This window comes from Caloenas nicobarica, chromosome 1 (assembly GCF_036013445.1).
Source record: "Caloenas nicobarica isolate bCalNic1 chromosome 1, bCalNic1.hap1, whole genome shotgun sequence".
In the NCBI taxonomy this organism is placed as follows: Eukaryota; Metazoa; Chordata; class Aves; order Columbiformes; family Columbidae; genus Caloenas; species Caloenas nicobarica.
In genome coordinates, this window is record NC_088245.1 from 127002213 (window position 1) to 127023904 (window position 21692).

A 21692-nucleotide genomic window follows, 5' to 3' on the forward strand; every position below is an offset into this window, starting at 1 on the left:
AAAGCCTCTAAAGGTGTTCCAGGGAGGAAAACGGGAATCAAGAGAAACCATCTGCTTGTAAAGGACAACAAATGCAAAATGGGCAGGAGTGTGAGGCTCACAAGACTCAAAGCTGAAGAGTTGGGGGTGCGGGGAGAGCCAGCAGAGTGCCAGGCAGCACCCACTCCCTCCAAGGCACCCAGGGGGCAAGGGGTGCTGCCAGGTGGGGACTTGCAGATGGAAACTGTCCCCATGGCATCCTTGGAGGAGAATGCCACCAGGAGCTGGGACTGTCCCAGCACACTGAGGAGGTGCAGGTGTGGAGGCACGAGTACAAACGTGAGGGGAGGAGGGCAACCCACATCTCAGCAGGAGAGTTTTGGGGAGAGGCTGAAGCAGCACTGGGATGCAAGGATGTGGCTGGAGGTCTCTGGTGCAGCGAGGCCAGGCTGGTGGGCGTCTCTTCCCCTCTGCATCGCCTGATTTGCCCTGACCCTTCCCTGGAGCCAGACCCGTGTGTGTCCCTGTGCTGAGAACACCTCAGAGGCAGGAGGAGGGCAGGGGGATATGCTGCACAGCATCCTTTGACCACAGTGGTGCGGGGAGTTTTTAGGACATGCACTTTACTGGAGATGGGATCCCTGGGTTGGAAGCAGGGGCAGAGGAGGCAGACTCAGGAGGGACTGTCTTGGTGGTGGTGGGATTAAAACAGTTTGCATTACAGTCTGTAGGCTTTCTGGAAAAGCTGACTGAAAGGTTTTCTTATGTTCTTTGCAGTTTTGTACTAATAAACCAGGCTCCCTGGCAAAGTTTTATGCACCTCACCATACCACATGTGAAGTTAGGGCAGAACCCAAGAAGGAAAAACAAAGGAAAACAGACTACAAAGTCCCTGCCATACAGCCATGAAGGTCATATATATACTTGGCTCCCAAATTTTGGCAATACATTTAAAAATTGGTGCCTATTCAATAGTCATTCTTCCTCCAGGAAACACTGACCTATTGAACCAGAAGATTTTTAGGCCTCTGAGATCTAGTGCCCCTGAAGTGGAGATGACTGCAGAGGCCATATACGTCTTGAGCAAATTTGACATCCACTTTACTTGCCTAAACGCCAAATTAGTAACCTTCTGGAAGGGGAAGAGGCTCTGAATGAAGTCCATTCCCACTCATTAAGACCCAAAGAAGCAGGGCTGCTCTTCAGTCTCTCTCCTTTTCTCCAGTCATCTCAACCCTAGCCATCACAGGCCGGAGGAACCACTGATGACTCCTCTACCACTTGCGCAAAACACCCAAGTTACCAGTTCCCCAGAAGGACAATTCCTCTGACTCTGGGCACCTCAGCTGTGCCAGCTTAAAGAGCAATGAGAGCCCTGCCTGGCTCCGGTGTCACCAAAGCCTCAGTTCCACCCAGCAAAGGACCTGATCCCCTGCACAGGCCGCTGCTGGGCCAGAAATGTTAAGCTGTGAATGGGATTTATATTCTTTCCAGGGGAATGTTGCTAAAAGCAGGTGGAAAGCTGCTTCTTCCAATATCTGATTTTTACCCTGACAATGTCTCTTGACATTTCCGCAGCTTTAAAATTAGTTTTCCCTTTCTCCATCTTTACTTTTCCGTGCAATGTTTTTCTGTGGCAGTCTTTTTCTCTTCATTGGCTTTGCTTCTGTAAAGGACTTTGAATCATGTTTTCCTTCAAACTGTTCCATTTCAAAATTTTGCCTTTATTTCAGACTTCCTAGTTGCTATGTGACTCTGCTGTGTGGTTTCTAGGTCTTCTTTTGCTTTACAGTATCCTTTTTCTCTTAGGTATTTTCCCTTGAGCAGCTCTACAGTGCCGATAGCATGAAAAATTGCTCTATCCCTCTGTGTCTCTATACGGAAGTCTAAAATATCAGTGAGAGAGAGAGAGAAAGCAAGCATTTTTTTAATATAAAATAAGGGATATCTACTTATAGAATATTTATTTTCAGAAATTCCATAATAGCACAAAGAGAAACTCTGCCATATTTTATAAAAAAGTACATGCTTGTTTTTCTTTGTAAGTTCTAGTCATACCACAAGCTTTCCACAAAAAAACCGAGAATTTATTTTTGTGCTGTGTGCCCAGAACAGCTACTGCATGACCGTCGTCCCGCCAGGATTTGGTGCTGAGAAGGTGCAGCCCGATGTTCAGAGGCAGAGCGCTCCTCATTTTACTGGGGGCTGTTGTGAGTGGCAGGGGCTGCAGGTCTCTGAACTGGATGGGTTTAAGCTTTAACTCACCATCAGAGAGTGGTATAACGTTACATATGTTCTATTATATATATTTGGCAAGATACATCTCCTGAAGTCCTCTCAAAGAGGTCCTTTTCAACTCAAACACTTGATTCCTGGAACAGTTTCACATACGTATCACTGGGTCTGGTCTGAAGCCCACTGAGGCCAGCAAGCGCTTTTCTGCTGGTACTCGGTCAGGCTGCAACTGGATTTAAAGAGTGACCTACATCTTTTGCTCTATATCTCAGGCTTTCTTTGCGTAACCATCCATAGGTGGCCTAAATTTATCACTGCAGTGTGAAAACCTGAATCCATGAGCAGCGGTGGGTCTAGCTATTTAAACTGCTTTTTGTCCTTGCTTGCACTTACTGGTTTTGTCAGCAAAGCTAAAGCCAGTGAATATTTCCTTTGGTGACCATTTTTGCTTCTGGTTCATGGCTATAGCAGCAGGAGCTGTGGTGGGGACCAGCAAAAGAGTGCTTTAGTGGATATTTGTTATTTTGCTTGCTGACCTAGGTTTGCTAGCCTGGCTGAAGTGGTTTTTGCTTTCTAGTATAGTTGTGTTTAGACTGAGAGGCCTTTTCCAATTTGGAAGTTTTGCCAGTGGATGTCAGGTCTTTTTGAATTTCAGATGCAAGCAGATGCAGAGGGGCTTTCTACAGCTGTGTCTTGCCCTGATGCTGTTTCTTTGCAGAGGTAAGACAGTGCCAGTCAGCCAACACCTCCAAAGAGTCACTAGGAAAAACTATAGGACTGCAAGTAAGTCCTCAGATCTCAGCTCTGTCACCCAAAGCAGGCTGGCAGGTCCTCTTGAAGATGGTATCGGACCTTTTATCGTCTTTTTTTCCTTGTGAACAGTCTTCCTTCTTAGGCAAAATATCACAGAATCAACACTTAAATTAGCGGAGGGGTGTTGCTTTGGAGCAGTTCCTGTTCATGCAGAAGGGGAGGGTGGGGTTTGGGTGTGAGGTTGGGGTGTCCGGCAGGCACTGGTGCATGAAGGGTGCAACCCATCGCTCAGGGCAGATGACTGAATGGCATCTGACTGACCACTTCTGGAACCAATGCCTTTGGAGACAGCTGAGACAAACACTATTTAAACTGTATTTAAAATGGCCGTTTTTAATACAGAACTTGTAATTTAGCACTGGGAAAGTAATGTGTGCAGTGTGTTACCCACTTCTGTCAGCCTCTAGGATGGGGTGTTCCTCAGGGTGCAGCTGGTTAGAAGTACAGGAAACTTGTGGTTTCTGGGATTTGAGCTGATCAGCCAGGCAGAGCGTACCCAGGATGCAGGAGCTGGGCAGCAGTGGGCCATGTACAAAGCAGAAATGCAATGCTGGACCCGAGGCCAGTGCTTAACAGCGGCTGGTTCTGCTTCTTCCACTGGAAGGGGGATTATTTCAGTGAAGCGGAGTTCCCTGCGACTCTGCGATGCAGTGCTCGCAGTGAAGGGCACAGCGATTCATCCACTAAATGGATGGAGCAAAAGCAGTAGCAGTTCACTGTTTTTTATATTTGGGGTACTGTGCGTTATGCCTGATTTTTCAATTGTGGCATTATAAGGAAACTTTCTGGAATGAAGAGAGTATTGTCGTAAAATGTCTGCTAAATCAAGCTGTTTTCTCATACGGTAGTTTCTCTCAAGTTAGTGATAATGTTCCCAGAGAGAGCAGCATGGCAAAACTGGACATCTCTTGGTCACATCTTCCAAGAGCATCAGACTATCTTTTTTTTTAGATCCAAACTATTGGGAACGCAGCAGGGTGAGAAGGCTGTTTCTCAGTTACTCATGGTGGTTAATACTGAAGCACTTGATCACATCAGTGTTTTGAGTTACTGCCTTTATGGCCAGGTGCTTGCTGCCAAGAGTTAAGGTTTCATAAATTAGGCCTTTATATATTTTGCAAGATGTTAACAGGTTTACTCTCCCTGCACACTCTTCACTCATTGCTGCATAACAGCAGAGAGCAATTTAGCTCCCTGGCAGTGTATTTTAGTAAGACAGCAAATTGTCTCAGTTTACTTATGCTATATAATTCTGTAATTGTACTGCAAATCTTGACCAAGTTGCTGAATAGTTGGGGTCTAAAACCAAACTCTTAAATTCATGTTTAGTTTCCTAAATAGAAGGTCTGATTTTTCAAGTATTGAGTCCCTCCTGACTCTTGCTGGCTCTTTGGAAGCCAGGAGGCTACCAGCATTTTGAAAACCAGGCCTCCTACTTATTCCCACACCTGTATGGGGAAGCCAAACTATGTTTTAGACTCCTTTTCGTACTTGTCTTTGTAGTATTGCAGTGCCTGTTTTATTTTCTGTGTTGCAATAATTCCTAGTGAAGCTTATTCTTGTTGACAAACTATCAGTTTGGATTGATTAAAATGTCCAGTAAAAAAGTTGCCAGCAAGGTTGCTATTTGAAATTTTTGCTGGAAGATGAAGAGATACACAGAGTAAGAATATTTCTGGCAAGTCACTGGGGTTTTTTCGTAAAAGCGCAGGCTATAAATACCATCTTTCATATAACATATGCTGCACTGCCAATGCCTGACAACAAACCTGAATGAACTAGGGTTCATCAAAAAGGCTGATTTTGCCCTCAATATTATTGGGAGCTCTTCAGTGCCTCTTGGTAAGGTTTTTTTCCTGTGTGTCAGGGCAATAAGGCTTCCTTTCCTTTCTCTATATGATTTCAGGAAAAGTCTGATTCATTACTTCAGGGGCTGAGCTAAATTCTTTCCTCTGGACCGTTTTAAAAGAAATCGTTTAAGCCTCAAATACTTATGCTGGCTGCAGCAGCAGATGTGTGAAAGAGTGGGCATTTGCTTTGCTTCTTGCTGCTCATCCTCAAGAAGAGGAGGCTCTCCTTAATCTGTGGGCTCAGAAGCACAGCAGAAGGACTTTTTGACCTAAGATAAAACAATGACAAAACCATTCCTGTGAAAGCACAGCATGCAGGCGCTTCAGGATGCTTCTGGAATATATTACTGGGAATAACTTAGTCTTTCTTTTGAAAAGAAAGTCATACTAATGCCTTTGGGGGAAAAAAAATCTTGTGTGATGAGGGGAAAAAGAATAAATTATTCTTGGTAATATTTAAAAGTTGTTAAATTCTGAAGGCCCTGGAATGGGAGGATTTAACATAGGGCAAATCAGCAGTGTGAGCTGGCACGATTGCAAAGGCAACTTTGAAAGAGTTTCTCATTTTGGTCTCAGAGATCTTTCATTTCTTCTATTCAGATGCCCTGATGGAGCAAAATTTGCAGCATTTTCAGTAATCAATATGCACTTTTTTGCTTAAATGGGCGCCACTCCTGAGAAAAGGATTTTGTTTTGTAAATATTATTTGGCTGAGACTGACTGCATGTTTTCATTCCCCTCGCAGAGGCACAGCAATAGCTGGAATTGTTTTCGGTATAGTATTTATAATGGGAGTGATTGCTGGGATTGCCATCTGTATCTGCATGTGCATGAAGAACAACCGTGGGACTCGAGTAGGGGTCATCCGAACTACACACATCAACACTATCAGCACGTACCCAGGTAAGGAAGCAAAATGACAACCCTGCAAGGGTGCCTGCATTCATGGGAGGGGTGTATCTTTGGATTGTGATGGCTCCACAGTGAATGGGGGATGTGGATAGAGCAGGCAGCTCTTCTCAGTCCAGGGAGGATCGGCACGACTCCCTGCTGAGAAGCGCAAGGCAGCTCAGCGTGCGCAGCGTTCGTCAGTGCAGCAGTCTGCCTGGGCTAATTGATTCAGCTGCTTGGTGGGCTAATGAGGTCTGGCCGGGTGCCACACACACACAGCTGTACGGCTGGTGGTGCCCACAGCAGCACGTTGAGACCTCGCTCGGGGCAATGCTGCATTGTGCAGGACAGACCTTCTCCCTGCGCCAGAGGCTGTCTGGCAGCAGATCAGTTGTTCTTCTTTTGTGTTCTGGTTCTTGTATTTGCTCTCGTTCGTGTGCAGTCAGCTCCCTTTCGTTGTCCGATACAATGGGGGCCTGGCATACCACATCAAGGGGAAAACCTGGACAATAAGGTCTGTGGATTGTAGCGCAAAGGCTTCGAGTAGTGCCGTGTGGAGTCTAATGCAGCCCAAGCTTACTGGTGCTCATCCGGAGCTCACAGGCACTGCTGGGTGCTGCGAGATCCTGGATGACTCCTACAAAGGCACAGAGGCATCTCTGCAGTGTGTTTGCTGCTGTGTGTCCCAGGAGGGACCACTGGCTGGCACGCACCACTGGACCCGAGCTAGCTCTCTGCATCTGCCTGGCACCATGCCTGAACTGACAGGAACGGTGCAGAGATGCCTGTTGTGCTTAGGTCAAAGTTAGCTGAGATCTGGCAGTGCTTGTTAGCTCTGGCTTAGTGTTGGACCTGCTCAATACAGGCCTCTCTGGAGGTTTACATTGTTTTGGTGTAATGGTTTTTTAGGTGCAGGGCAGCAGCAGGGGAGGCACAGAGCCTAAGTCAGATCTGGCGCTGAGCTCATAAACTGTCACAGGCTCTGGGGCATCTCAGGAGACAGTAGGGACCCCTGATGGATCTGCTGCAGTGGAGATGTGCCCACCATGAGTGGAAACTGGTACCTCAGTCTGTACCGGAGCTAGCTCTGTGCAGATGCACTCCCTGTACCACACTTGTCACAGAATCACAGAATAGTTGGAGTTGGAAGGGTCCTCTGGAGATCATCTAGTCCAACCCACCTGCTAAAGCAGGTTCACCCAGAGCAGATCGCACAGGAATATGTCCAGCTGGGTCTTGAATGTCTCCAGAGAAGGAGACTCCACAGCCTCTCTGGGCAGCCTGTTCCATTGCTCTGACACCCTCAAAGTAAAGAAGTTTCTCCTCATGTTTAGATGGAACCGCCTGTGCTCCAGTCTGTGCCCGTTGCCCCTCATCCTATTGTTGGGCACCACTGAAAAGAGTCTGGTCCCGTCCTCTTGACATCCACTCTTGAGATATTTATAAACATTGATGAGATCCCCTCTCAGCCTTCTCTTCTCCAGGCTGAACAGACCCAGCTCTCTCAGTCTCTCTTCACAGGAAAGGTGCTCTAGGCCCCTACTCGTCTTCGTAGCCCACCAATCATCTTGTCAGCTCTCACCAGTCTAGGATTGGGGTACAGGAGCCCTAAAGGTGGATCTGCACAGACCCAGCTGGGGTCTGCAAGGCTGATTTGTCTGGACTCCTTGCCACATGAAAGTGACCACATTTTTGAAGAGCAAAGCTGACCCTGGAAGCATCATAACAGTGTTTATGCAATGCAGCTATGTCTCTGCTTCAGTGACACTGTTAATTACAAATACAGGAACAATTGCCTTCAGATAACTTGAGAGTTCACTGTAATAAAAGGTGATGGTGTTCATGGATGAAGTGCCTTCATCCTACTCTTAGAGGTTCCCTGGCTTTATATTCCTTCCTATTTAAAAGGCTGCAGCAAACCATGGGTGCATTATGTACGCTTATAGGCAAGCCGTGCAATATTTATTATCTGTTCCTTTAGCACATTCACTGCTCTGAGTATGTTTTCTCCCTCATGCTCTTACTTTCCAGTTAAACTAAAACCATCTATAATCAACCTTATCATTGCAACATTGTTTTGCATAGAGAGATGAGTAATGAAAGCAAACTGCAGTATTCTCAACCGTGAATTGCTGAAGAGCTACTTCAGAATCTAATAGTCACTGCAGGCTGTGAAAACAAGAGCAAAATGAAGACTCGGGGGCTGTAGCCTCTTCCTCCCCAAGTCTGCTCCTGCAATGACTCACCCCTCTCTCTCCAGCTCCAGGCAGTTTCACTCTGCACGCTCCCCATTCCTGCAAACATCAGTTTGAGCCGTTCTTCCTCCCAGCAGCAGCAGTTTTCTGGAGGGTGGGGAGGTTCTGAAATTATTTCTGTGTTCTCCGCTGTCATGAACAACTTGTGGAGTAACGACTGACCTGGCTTTGGCTGCAGAGTTTATGACCAGCTATCCCCCCACCATTACCTGTTTTGGACAGGAACCATGAGTGCGGGGCTGCCCTTCCTTTGGCCTCAGCCACAGCAGCAGCTGGGTTTTCAGAGAGCAGGGAGTGCTTTTCACAGCACACTGGGATTTGACTCTGTGTGAGCCAATGCAGGCATGTCACAAGAAGAGCCAGAGTCCACGAAGGCATTTGCAAAGAGCAAATTTATTTGAGTTACCACTCTACTGGGGGATTTCCGAAGTAGCACCTGAGCTCCTGGGCAGAGGTGATACAAGCGGAGATGCAGGCGCTGCAGAATTCAGCCCTGGTAGAAGATCACTGGGCCTGCTGCATTTGCCTGTATTTCAAGGCTTCAAGCAGGCGCAGCCTTTCGCTCTTTCTCACAACAAAGCAGGAATCTCAGACATTAGAGTTTCTCACAAGCCTATGTTACCTAAAACAGAGGTTCTACTTGTCAAGCACACAAGGTCAGTAAAACAATTAGTGTGATGTGTGTGCTTGTTCGACACCCCAGCTGCAGTCGCTTGAGCCTATTTACAATGATCCTCCTCGCCATTCTTCCACTATATTCCCATATAGATTCTCTTCCCCAACCTCCATCACAAGCATTTGAGGTTTCTGTTTCCTCTCAATTCCACTGCCAGTCTGTTTGGGACATCTGGAGGAGGGGCATAGGAAAGCATCCATGGTGACATGAAGAGAGACATGAGCAGACTCTGGACCTTAAAATTTGTAGAGACTACTCTAATGGGGTCTTGATATGGAGCCTGCAGTTCCTACCATGCTATCATTCTGCAGCATTTGCTGTCTTTTTGATCACTTCTTCTCTAAGGTTAGTGGAAGTAGCTGAGAAAATGTTTTCAGATGTTTGTGCATATTTTTGTTGTTTCCTAAAGGCCTGACCCAGTTTACAAACACTGGGCTCTCCTCAGATGTCTCCAGGGGGGTGAAGAAGGCAAAAACTCTGCTCTTCAGTCTGTGCCCTGGGAACACCCTGGGAAGATGTTCAGTATTTGCCCTTGGGGCTCTGGTGCTGCAGTGTTTGGCATGGTGTGGCATGTCACACATCTCCTGGGGATGCAGAGGGTGTTTGAGAGGTCTGTGAAGATCAGGAAAAGCCCTGGCTACCCCATCATTTTGGACGACATAAATCTGTGTTGCTGCTGAAGGAGGTGGAAGGGAATGGATCTGATATAAACCCAGCCTTCCTCCTCTGAAAAAGTTTAGCTCTGCCACATCACCCTGGTATCATATGCCATATGGCCACTCAAACACGGCTCCCAGCACATGTCGGTGGGCACATGGCTAAACAGTGAAGGAAAGGGCAATAAGCAAGGACTTGCATTGACATAAAGTGATTGTATAATAACAGTCTGAAGAAAAAGCGAGCGCATTGCCAGGAGACTTTACATCTGCTGTATGGAAGTCTGAATGTCAACTAGCAAATACTTTGGGCCCTGCATCTGAAAAAAAGATTTTTAACTTTGTCTTCCTTTTTCTCCCATTTCAGTGGCTCCACCACCATACAGTTACGAATACGAAATGGAGTACCCAGCTGACCTACCTCCACCTTATACTCCAACCCCACAGACTTCAATACAGTATCCCCCACCCCCTCCATACCCTGGATATTCAGGGAAATAATGACATGGCTTCACACAGATATCAACTGCTTGTTGAAACAGCCAGCACTGTTGGGACAAATATTATCAGCTCAGGGACAAACACGAAGGGGTCTGCATCAACACATGTGGCCAGGTGTTGAAATAACCTGGGAAGGTTGCCATGGCTCAGGATGAAGAAAAATCCTGTCCGCTCCAGATCATCACGTTTCAGGATTAAACAGTGCGTGACCAAAGAAACAGTTCTGTAACTCAGTACCTGATGGGCAGCACTTAGCGTTGGCGCTTTGCTCCAGCTGCAGCCTGTTACAGCGCCTGGGAGTGGGGGTCTTCCCATGTAAGAACGTGCGAGTGGTGCAGATGGTTCGAGAAGCTGTTTTGAAAGCACAAGAAGCAGCTGCTGGGGCTTATTCTGGGGAAAAACTCGAATTGTTGTCTTGAAGAATGTGTTACAGCTTTCCTTGAAATGAGGGGAAGAAGGAGGAACAAGGAAGACTGAAGCTATTTTCAATTTCTACTTCAGGCTGATAATAGCGGACGATCAGCTGTGCATATTGGTCTGACAAGCATATTACAAAGAGAAGTGCTGTCAGATTTATTCAATAACCAAAAAATGATGGATATTATATTTGGCAAAGTGCAGGTTGTTTGAAGTGCCTACTTTTAAACCATTTGAGACTAGTTTGTGGCCTAAAATGTAAACATAAAGAGGATCTGTATATGTGAAATACACTAATTTATAGCTGATTTACCTGGGCTTAAATACTATGTACATTGGAAATATGCTACAATGCCTTCTATATCAGCAAATGATATTTTGAATTTTTTAAAAAATACTGAATTGGGAGAACTCACAAATGAGAGAAGAAATATAAACCAAATATTAAAATAGCATAGATTTGTCTTCAATTGGATTGTGTAAAGACTATTTAAACAAACAAACAAACAAAACGCAACTTATTGTTTTATCAGGAATAATGATATTCAGCCTAACCAAAGAGATGAGCATAAAGACTGTGAACATCAGATTGCTTTTGAATCTTGTCTTTGGCAATTTTAAAACTGTAAGTCACCAAATAATACTTTTTGCATTTGTCACGCGTAGTGTTCAAAATTGTTTAATCTCTACTCTGTGAAGTAAAGACCTTTATGATTTAAAATGTTCTGGATACTTATGAGGCTAACTGTAATTCAGCAGCCACTGTTTGACTACAGAATAGAGTATCCCATGACCTACAGCATCATCCTTTAATGGTGAGACTAGTCTTTTTCTCAGTTTTATATGCAAACCACAAAGACAGCATTTCTCTTTGGAGATTTAAAAGTGCTGAACGCCCTTAGTTTGAATTGGGTGGCTGGCCAGTTTAAGAATGCTACACCAAAATGGCAGAAGGTAACAAAAATACAGCACAGGACAGCCTTGGCATCAGGTTCATTTCAGAGGGAGAAGCTGCAGGTTAATGCTGATTCCCGGAGATCAGATCACATTTAAATGTTTTCCAGTGTAGTCCTCATCTTCTTTTCAGGTTTATCGGTGTATTAATGAATAAAAAAGCAAAAGGTGCTGCCACATCCCCATGAAGTCAACTGACAACCTCTCCACACTCCCAAAGTCTGCTATTTTTTGGCATTCAGTCCTGATTCAGGGAAGAATGCAAGCAACCTTCCAACTTTGAGCACACGAGTTATTCGGAGGCCTCATTGACTGTTCTTGCTCACATTTTGTAATTGTATTTGTCCTTTCCAGGCTGATTAAGCTTATCCTCTTGAAACCCCACTTGAACATGCAAATGGCCTCAGTTCTTGCCACTGTAAGTTCAGAAGATGTGTGTGGTGGCCCTTGGCCAAACTGAGCCTCAAGTCACAGGCCCATTAGCTCTACTCAGGCATTTGTAACCCAGTCAGAGGAAAACTGAGCTGCATCACAGGTTTTGCTTGCTGCTGGTTCCATGAGGTCTACTCTGAAGAAGTTGTATTCTCGTTTCTGTCCTGAACATGTTATCTTTACAATTACTTTGGCTCTGGGCTATACCCTGTGATGTTTCAGCTGGTACCACGACCTCTCAAGAGCGAGATGTTCCTCAGCTGAAATCCTCCCCTAAAGGGTGTCCTTCTGCATGCAGTGATTTGGCAGTCCCTACTCAAAACCATCTGCTGGGGTATTGACGTGCTTGCCAACATGGTGGCCAGTACAAAACCAGAATAAGCAGAGTTTGCTCTGTGGGAAATCCTGTTCCTTCCACATCATTCTATGCTAGTACCTCAGCACTTTTCAGTTGATCACAGTGGATTATATTCCTGTGCCAAAAAGTTACCTATAGATAAAGAGGATTGTCATTTTTCCCATTCTTGTATTTCATTTCTTTGTGCTGAACATGCAGACACACAAATCAAAGTGCAGTTTGTCTTTGATGAATCCAGCCTCCTGAAAAATACAGAGAAAGAAAACTATCCTATAGATCGTAAAGCTTCCCTTAGAGGAAGAATTTCTCCAGCTGTGACATTTGTCAGAACAAGTTATAAAGAAGATTTCTTAAGTAAAAAGGCATTTCTGGAAAACCAAAGTCTTTGATCACAGAATCTTCTCTATTTCAGCTTTGCGATTGCATGTTGCCTCTGATGATATTGCATAAAGGTCATAGCAACCAAAGTACCTACAAAGTATACGTGGCTTATTCCAGGGGAAAATTGTGGAAATAGCAATTGAGAATTTCAGAGTGAGAGAAAGCTATTTGTTTGCTATGAAAACACTGGTGAGGATGTTGATTTTGGTATGTTAATTAATGTTCTGCAGATCCATGTATATTGGGCCATAGCAGACAGTAATTTTCATCCCAAAGGACACCACATCTCTTGTCCTTGCAAAAGGCATAGAACATGAAGGTGTGGCCCTTCCAGCAAACCAGGTAAAATTAGTAGAGAGTAGCCTCTTTTCAGAAAGAGGTGATAATAGCATTGAAAATAAATGAGCAAACTGAGAGAGCCAAAGAGGAGGAGAGAGTCGGAAAGATCTATAGAAGTAAAAGAATAGAACAAAGAGGTTGCTGCATAAACAAATGGGAGCATTTGCTAGTACTAAGGTTTTATTAGTCGAATTTAGTTGAAAAAGTTTAAGTGTTGTTATACCTTAATTATTATTTTCTTTGTGGGGAAACATGTAATTTGTTCAACACCTCCATATTCAAAGTTCCTGCAGTGCAGATGCTGCTGGCCAACAGTCATTTATTCTGTTTCCCATGAATAGCTTGCAGATGAGTGGGTTAGTACAAAGAGTTTTTACTTAGTCACACTGACTTATTTCGGTCTCATGCCCTACATCATTCTGTAAAGTAAGAGAAAAAATATGAAAATGTAATCTATGGCTGGAAAAGTCCACATGATCTTTTGCTTTTCTGGCTTAGCAGTGGACATTATCACTAATTTGGTTGGTGAATGTAGCGTTGCCCTGGGCGGTTCATATTCTTGGACCAAAATGCTACTGATTTTCTTGTGGTCTGAGGTTGCTTTCCCTTTGGCTCATGATTTCAGGGCTGAGCTGGGGAGACAGAGTGGGAAGGTGGGAGTGCAGGAGCTGGTCCCATAAAGCCTTTCTGCTGGGTTTCTTAGTTTAGCACATTAGCTGACTGCCTGGTTGCACCAGGGCTGTTACAGGTCAGGAGCAGCAGGAGTTGCAGGTGCTTACAGGGCCACATATGCTTGCAGATGCTCTGATGCCAGTCCTCTTTTGTGGAAAAAAATAAATTCTGTGTGATGTCTTAGTTCATCATGTATCGGGGATATTTCAAGCTATGATTCATTTTGCAAACTTAATTTCATCTGGCATTTCTTTAACTTTTTTTTTTCCCCAGAAGGAGCTACTTCCAAACGAGTTATCTCTCTGACAGCCTACTGTTTCTCGGGTATACACCAAACAGCAGGAGAAATGTATTTAAGAGCTAATGACCCATTTGGGAGACTTTACAAATTAGGTAATAATCAGTTGGAGGAGTTAAAAGGCCAAGGCAAAGCCAAGGGAAGTTAATGTGCTAGGCCGCCATTACCTAAATGATACACTCCAATGCAAGGATCGTTAATGCTATTATAAGCCTTTTTTAATTAATGAAAAATGTAACAATTTGCTTTTTTAATGTTGGTAACTTTGAATGATGCCGTTTTACCAGTGTACTAGACCAGATTTTCAATAGTGTCACAATGAAAAGATTAGATTGCTCCATAGAGCACCTGGATCGATATTAACAATGTTCTTGGTATAGCAGAAATAGAGCCTTCAATTTAAAGCAAATGTTCTCAAGACTCTTTGTGAAACCACAATGATATTTTTTGGATGTAGTGGGATAGTTCATAAAGCACTGATGGCTATCTATTAGAATAGTAAATGTTTGTCATTTCTGTATTCACTTTCATCCTGGAAGCTCTCCAAATGCTTTAGTAACTAGAAAAATAATTATTTTAGTCACCTTGGAATAAAATGCAACAGACATTGAACAGCACACAATAATAGTATGTAGCACCCTGAGGTGGAAGAATTAAGGGAAACTGAATATATTTCTTCAGTTTCACAAAAATGTCAGTGCTTGGACAAAACACCTTGAGAAAATAACAACCAGGATCTTTTGACAAGTGGCCCCTATTATTATTTTCTAATGTGTACAGCCAGTCTAGTGCTGGTTTTTATATTGCAGCAATGTCTGAGGTCCAGAAAGCAGATCCCCGGTCCAAGCCTGGATTGCAGTGCACTCATTCTAAAAACACCCCTCCTCCTCTGTCATGGTTTTGGTGTGCAGCTAAAAGAGATGGACAAACAGAGGACTACAGAATGGTCCTTCACTTTACAGAGGTGGGGAAAACCAAAATGCTCAAGGCTGTTTGATTTTGCATGACCTACAGGGATGGTCCGCTGGTGCTGTTGCTCGTGACCGTCACTGTAGGACAAGGAAAAAGGTGAGCACGAAGCGTGCTGAAGAGCTGCCAAGGAGTCGGGAGAACAGCCCAGAGAAGGACCCAGGGAGCTCTGGCTAAGGGGTCACGGATGTCAAGGTGCTGAGGCAATAACTAGAGCAGAAACGTTTGTCTGGTGTGCTGTGAAGATTAGATGGTCAGTATTCACACAGCAGTGCAAATAGAAAATGTTAATTATTTTTGTTAAGCTATACACCTAAGTATTTTCCATCCTTAGTGGAAACTAGAAAAGGGCCGCGTTGAGATGCCATTGCTATCGCAGTGGTGACTAAGAATGGTCTAAAGCCAACAGAAACAAAAGGAAAGCCAAAGACCTAGGTGTTTCTGAAGAAAGCGTGGGGGTTTTTTGCCAACATGGCATATGGAGCTGGTTCCTTCACAGAGGCGAGCTGGCCTGCTGCCAGCACAAGCAGCTGATTTTAAACAGCTGAAGCCTGCAGGAAGGAGGCTGAAGTGGGAACTGGATGATGCTGGTTGTTCCCAGGCCTGAGTCTTCACCTGAGCCCTCTGCTCACCCACCTGCCAGGAGGGAGGCTTCATGGCGGTTCTCCTTGCTTCCATAAATGCCAGGCTGGCTATCTTGGTCCATAGCCTTCACAACACATCTGTGATATGTTTATTTTGAAGAACATGGGCAAAACCATTTTTTCATGGCCACTAAGCAATTCCCAACTTTCTCTCAGTAGATCCCATGTTGCATGATAGGAAGTCCTCCATTACAGGAACTGCTCTGGAGACTGGTACGGCCTTTCGCCAGTTTATCCAAATTGCACTGTCTTTTTTATATCACAGCATATTTACCGGCGACTCATCTCATTGCCCTTATTTTACATGCTCCCTCAAGATCCCTCAGGGCTGCATCCTTATTTCACTGCTGGTTGCCAAAGAGCTTTTCCGAAGAGCGCTGACCACAGGAAAACATCTTCCAAGCAGACCCTTCTCCTGCCTCCCTGCGTCACCACTGCTGGGAGCTGCCGGGGAGGCTGGGCTCTGCAAGAGTCGTCCCTACCCTGCTTGTCAACGTCACCTCCTCTGCAGGGGACGGAGAGCAGCTGTTCGGCAGCTATCCTGAGATCACCCTCAGCCCAAGCTTCGCTTGTGGTGAAACTCCATTCTCTCTCTCTCTGCTTACAAAAATCCAAATGTGGTCAGTAAGCTTAGAAAGAGGAAAGGGAAATGGAAAAAGAAGTCATGCCCACACCTGCTTTCTGGTTTAGCTCAGCTCTGAGGGACGTCTTTTTCCCTGCGTATTGCCAGCGATCAAGCTGATAGCTTGTCTCTTTTCTGTTTTCCTTCGCTCAGAGCATCTTTAGCATGAGGTGAGCTATGGGCATCTGTGCAACTGCAAAGCCCAAACATTCCCTGGGGCTGCCTTGTGATTCTGGTACCTATAGGTACCCTGCTTTGCATCCAGACCTCTATGAGCAATCACTCAACTGGGAAATTCTTTTAACCCTTTTTGTTGAAGTATAATACACTTCCTGGCTTAATTTTTAGATATCTCAGGTGCCTTGGTCTTGTAATTTATGATGACTAGGCTGTGCTTAATCTATGGCTCAGCATCCAGAGAACCCGTGTAGTGGGATTCAAAATCTTTCATTATACCATGGAACGTGAACAATAACTCAACAACTACAGGTTATATAGATTGTATGGCAGGATATGCAGAGCATGCATGTGGAATAAATCTATATACTTGTGCCTGGCCCTTGTTTGAGGATGATTATCATAGCAGTGAGCTGCTTCGTTATGGTAATGGGCTTGGGGTGGCTGGTTACTTGCCAAGGCATAAAGGGATACCAGGGTACCTGCCATTTATTGACAGCTAGAAGACAAGGTTGCTTCTGTACCTGCTACCTCACATAACAAGAATTTATTAAATCAGCTGAGGCTGCCCTTGTCAATTATCATCATCATTATTTCTGTGTTTAGAAAACAAGGCAGAGCTCTTGTGGGCATTCATTAAAGAAGTGCTGTGGTAGTGCAGCCTCCACTGCTGGCCCTCAGCTGAGACCTCATCAGGCAAATTCTTGAGATTTAGGAATGAAAAAAAAAAAAAAGTATGTGCTGCATTGCCGTTCCTCATTTGGTGGTGCTCTTCCTCTGAGGCGGAGGGTGAGGCATCAGCCATCTGATTCAGGATTGAAAAATCAGCTAATGCATGTGTGTGCACACAGTGATGAACTTGGAGATAAACCACCCCAGCTGGGTGATAGATGTGGGCTCTTTATGGACAAACTGTGCACCTATGTTTAAGAGGTCTGCTGCAGCCCTTGCCATGCTTTTGCTGTATATTCATCTTCATAATCTACAAGAGTCTATAGCAAGGTATAAATGGTCCCTGAGACATCTGAGAGACTGATAGGGCAAAACAGAGCTTCCACGAGCTCTCACTGTGTGATACAATAAAACGAGGGCACTTACTCATCCTTCCCTGCTGGGGAGGGCTCCCTCTCCCCAGCCATGAGTCCAAAACAAATAGGGGACACAGCAGTAAGTCAGCTTGGCAAGAGCCCATGCTTAATTTCATTGAAAAAAAAAAATCATTAAAATCCTTCTGGTTGCTGGTGTTTATTGCTGATTATAATTTCTGGTCAGCTTCAGTGAGTGAAATTGAGAACAAGCTGTGACTAGTGATGTGGTGCAGAGAGGGGATGCTGTATGTCTGAAGGGTTGAAGTCCTGCAGAAAGGTAAGATTGACCTGATAATCAAGAAACCTAGGAAGAGTCACAACATTAACATGTAAGTTTATTGATGCTTGTCTTTAAAGAGTAGCATCCTGATGTTCTTATGCTTTCCACATATTCATTTAACAAAAAAAAAAAAAAACACAGAGAAAAAGATCAGGAGCCCAACATATGCTCTTTCTCTAGCTGATGAGTGCAGAGAATTTCTTTTTTAAGCCTTATCTGCTCAGTGGTATGCATGCACGGTGATCTGACACCAGTTAGGATAATAAAAGGGAATGATTCAGATCTTAGTTGTGGGAAGTGAGGGGAAACAAAGCATCCCACTAGTTGGAGCTCAAGGTTCACTGAAGTTTTAAAGCACCTCTCCATCCATGGATAATAGACTTATTTTGATCATGATAGTCAAGGTACCTGATGAGTTTTCATAAATGAAGCAGGACAACAGTGATCAGTTCTGTCTGTGATAGAAGAATAATTCTGGTCTAGACAGAGCAAAGTGTGTGTTTCACCTGGTGCCCCATTCCCCATGACCCTCACATAAGACTTGCATGATGAAGTTGGATTAAGCAAAGTGAGATCTACAACCAGAAATACTCTCACTCATTTTATGTCAATTTGATTACATGGTAATTTTGATCTTTGCAATTGAAAAGGGCAATTAAATCTTTGCCATTTGCTTCTTCCGTGCCCCAAGAGTAAGAAAATGGAGTCCAGGCTGACCTCTGCCAGTAGCTCTGCAGGTCCTTGCCCTCCTATGGACCCCAGTGACAGCACGGATGGAGGGAACAGGCACAGCTCTGAGCATCTGCATCCAGCCTTGGGAACTGCTGGGTAATTACATGGCCAACTCTGCTATCTCTAGACTGTTAATTTTTGAGATGGTATAGCTACTTTGCATAAGTTGTCCATATCTGGGTTCCCATCCAAGAGCTGAGAATATTTTGTTTGACTTTCCAGCTTCTGAAAAAAAAAATCCTCCTTCCTGTATGAATGATATATTGCTGTGAAAGACCAATTCCAGTGGATCTAAGGGCTAAACAAACAAAATGATATATTTTCCCTGGGCTTCACCTGAAGACTTCCTCACTTCAGTTAATTAGCTCCAGTCCACTCTGGGTGCAAGGGCTGGAAAATGACAGCCAAGGATTTCTGCTAAGGGGAATTTCTCATGCTGGACAGTGGGAGTGACTTCGTTGCTACTTCTTTAAAATATGCATAATGCAATCTAATTTAGAAATATTTCATTTCTCCTGGTTATGAAATGGAAGCAGAACAACAGGAGGTAAGGGAAATTTCCAAGTGCAGATAAATCTTTCTGTTCTTCATACCGTGGAGGTCAGTGTTTAAAAGTAAGAAGCTGTAGATAAAGATCTTCAGCAATTTTCAGTCTTCTCTTGCCTATATATTCCCCAAGTGGCTGTCAAGTGTTATTTCTTCCTGGAGTTGTCAGTTTCTATTGCCTGGTACATGATATATATTTTAATTGGCAGCCAGTAACAGCCATTCCAATCACAGTGAAAACGGTATTTTATAGCCAGTGTGGATGGAAGTTGTAACTTGAGGATGTGTCAGTTACTTGTTGGAAATATGAATAATTGATACTGAGCATAATACCTTTTCACAGTCTCTATTTATTAGAGACAATGCAATCAGAAAATAGCTGCTTTTTAAAAAAAAAAAATGGTTTCCGTTATGTATGATTTGATGGTCTCTGTGTAATTTGGGAAGAAAATTACTCAACATCTAGTTGGGGTCTGAGGGAAGGCTTGAACTTCGAAATGTAATCAGGCATGACAAAATATTCAGTTTTGCCCAGGGAAATATTGAATACAAGGTCGACAGTTAAAGTGTCTTGCTAGTGTCATTCATTGAAATGTGCTGGCAAGACTTTGCATAGGTCTGTGTGGTGACATGGAAGTGTGATTGTCGCCCATTGTAGCACACCTGGGAGGGCAGCAGGGAGGACACAACAGTCAGACCCACGATGGGGAGGTACAGAGGGGTCCGGAGAGGCTGCACCACACCCCGAGAACACTGCTGTAGGCCCTTTGCCTTCCCGTCTTTGATGCTGCCATTACTCCTGTCATTCCTAGTAAATGTGAGTTGGGTGTGTTGAGGTGAGTTGAGTGAAATCTGATACCCCACAAAGGCAGCATGAGAACAGAGTCTGGTAGGAGAGGTAATGACTTTTAAAGAAACCTTTTGGTCTGAGCATCCATTTACATGGAAGATGAAGCTCCCATGGTGTATTTGGCTTCACTGGTGATTAATCTGTTTTGTGTTACCTGTGTGGTATTGCTGAGCTTCACTAAGGCTCATCATTGGCTTTCCTCACTGATCCTGAAATTTAATTTTTCCTGGGCTGAAGTGTGATACAGAGACTTAACAGTCTGAATTGTGGGGTTGTCATATGCAGGGACAGGAGCTGAACTCGATGATCCTTGTGGGTCCCTTCCAACTCAGGAGGTTCTATGATTCTAAACCTTTCGCTGTGACCACGCCAGCGACATCAGCTCTTATGGTGACTGCAGGACACCGCGCCTGCCCTCAGCCCCTTGGTGGAAGCAGGCGGCGTTACTCTTGTGCACGCTGCAAGGGTGTCATCAAGACAAGGAGGAATTTAAAACCTTCTCAAGGAGTTGGGAGGTGCCTCTTTTTTCAACTTTGTACATGATGTTGTAGGTTATAATTTACTTCTGACAGGAATCCTAGGGGGTTACCGTTTGATAAATGAGGGGTGAATATGAGTTGGATAGGACAGTTTTATTTAATTTTGCTTGTTTAACCTGAAATGGGCAACTGGCATTTCTTTGGGAAAAGAAGAGGCTTTTGTCTCCGTTTGTTTTTTGCACGATTGTTGAATGCCAAATGAACTTTCACGACCCGGAGGCAAAAGCAATGAAATCCCTCTAATATAGGAAAGTTTTCATCGACTCTGGTTTTGTAGCCTCCTCAGATGAAGACAACCTCTTCTCCAAGTTTTTGTGGGTTTTTCCTCTGTCTTCCTTATACACTCAGGTGTTTTTTCTTGGCAGATTTTGAAGACTTTCCAGAGTTTTGTTGGGAATATGCAGCAGGCCTGTCAGAACCACCACACAAGAGACCCGGGCAGGAAGGCTGCCGCTTGTTTGGCAGAAACGCTGCGGCCTGCAGCATGGCCGCCCACGCTCCCTGCCGGCCTGATGGGCCCGGGAAGGGGCGGAGGGGTCTCCAGCTCAGGTGCTGCCAATTGCCTGCTCCTTGTGGTAAATTAATTTTATTTTTGACATGTAGTAGGTTTACTGCATCTTCACAGAGCCTTCCAGAAAATTCAGATTTATTGTGCTTGCATTCATATTTCATAATCTCCAGGCTTAAATGAAGGTTGCTGAAATAAAAGGAATAATAAAAAAAAAGATGTTTTACCACAGGAACCAGTCCTAGTTATCTTGTTGCAAAAGCAAGTGGAAATAAAAGTCAGAGTTGTTTGGTTTAATATTGACAGCAACTTTCCTTTCCAACCTTCCTCAGCCACACTATGCAACCAACAGGAGTCACTCCTCCCCACACAATTTTTCAGTGAGATAATTAGCTATCTCACAGCTTAAAAAAAAAATAGGCAAATACCCATTTTCACATAGGGAAGATACAGTCTTAAAAATCTTAATGATTTTAAGAAAAGCTCCCTTGCCGTTTAATCCCAAACTAAAGCTGTAAATTCAATATTTATGCACCAAATAGGATGGATCCCGATGGCTGCTCGGTTGCAAAAAGGCGCAGCGTGCCAGCGCCTCGCTCTCTGTGACAGTCCCATCAGCATCTGCATGTGGTGGGGACCCTCTGGGGCAGGGGGAGATGGCGGAGCTGGTCTGCGCTGTTGTCACGCAGCCATGGGGTGGGCTGGGTGCCCCTGCCGGCCCCTTTCCTTGGGCCGCCTCCATCCCTGGCAACTGGCACCTCGTATCCAGCTGGGATATGCCAGCTTCTTCATGAAACATTGTGGGAAATGTGAGTTTAATGAGACTGAAGTCAGCAGGTAGTTTGGTAAATTATGTTTTTATGTCCGTAGTTGGTTTTCACACATCAGTTCCCTCTCCCTTCCCTCTGAAAGCTGCCTGTTGAGCAAAAGTATGACTGCGGGAGTAAAAGTCTCTCTGTCCCAACTCTTCTGGTCAGAATGTAATTCCTTCTCTCGGTAGGGTGAGCAGCAGCTTCGAGCCCTTCGTTTC

General features: G+C 44.5%; 1 protein-coding gene across 1 annotated transcript in view; it reads left to right on the top strand.

The window, feature by feature from the left end:
• CYYR1 (cysteine and tyrosine rich 1) overlaps nucleotides 1-11155 on the top strand; it is a 58420-nt gene extending 47265 nt beyond the window's left edge. Inside the window, exons 3-4 of the mRNA XM_065654636.1 lie at nucleotides 5623-5780; nucleotides 9723-11155. Of these exons, the coding sequence (XP_065510708.1) occupies nucleotides 5623-5780; nucleotides 9723-9856 (292 nt within the window). The 3' untranslated portion in view covers nucleotides 9857-11155. The remainder of the gene's footprint in view (nucleotides 1-5622; nucleotides 5781-9722) is intronic.
• Nucleotides 11156-21692: the final 10537 nt, after the last annotated feature.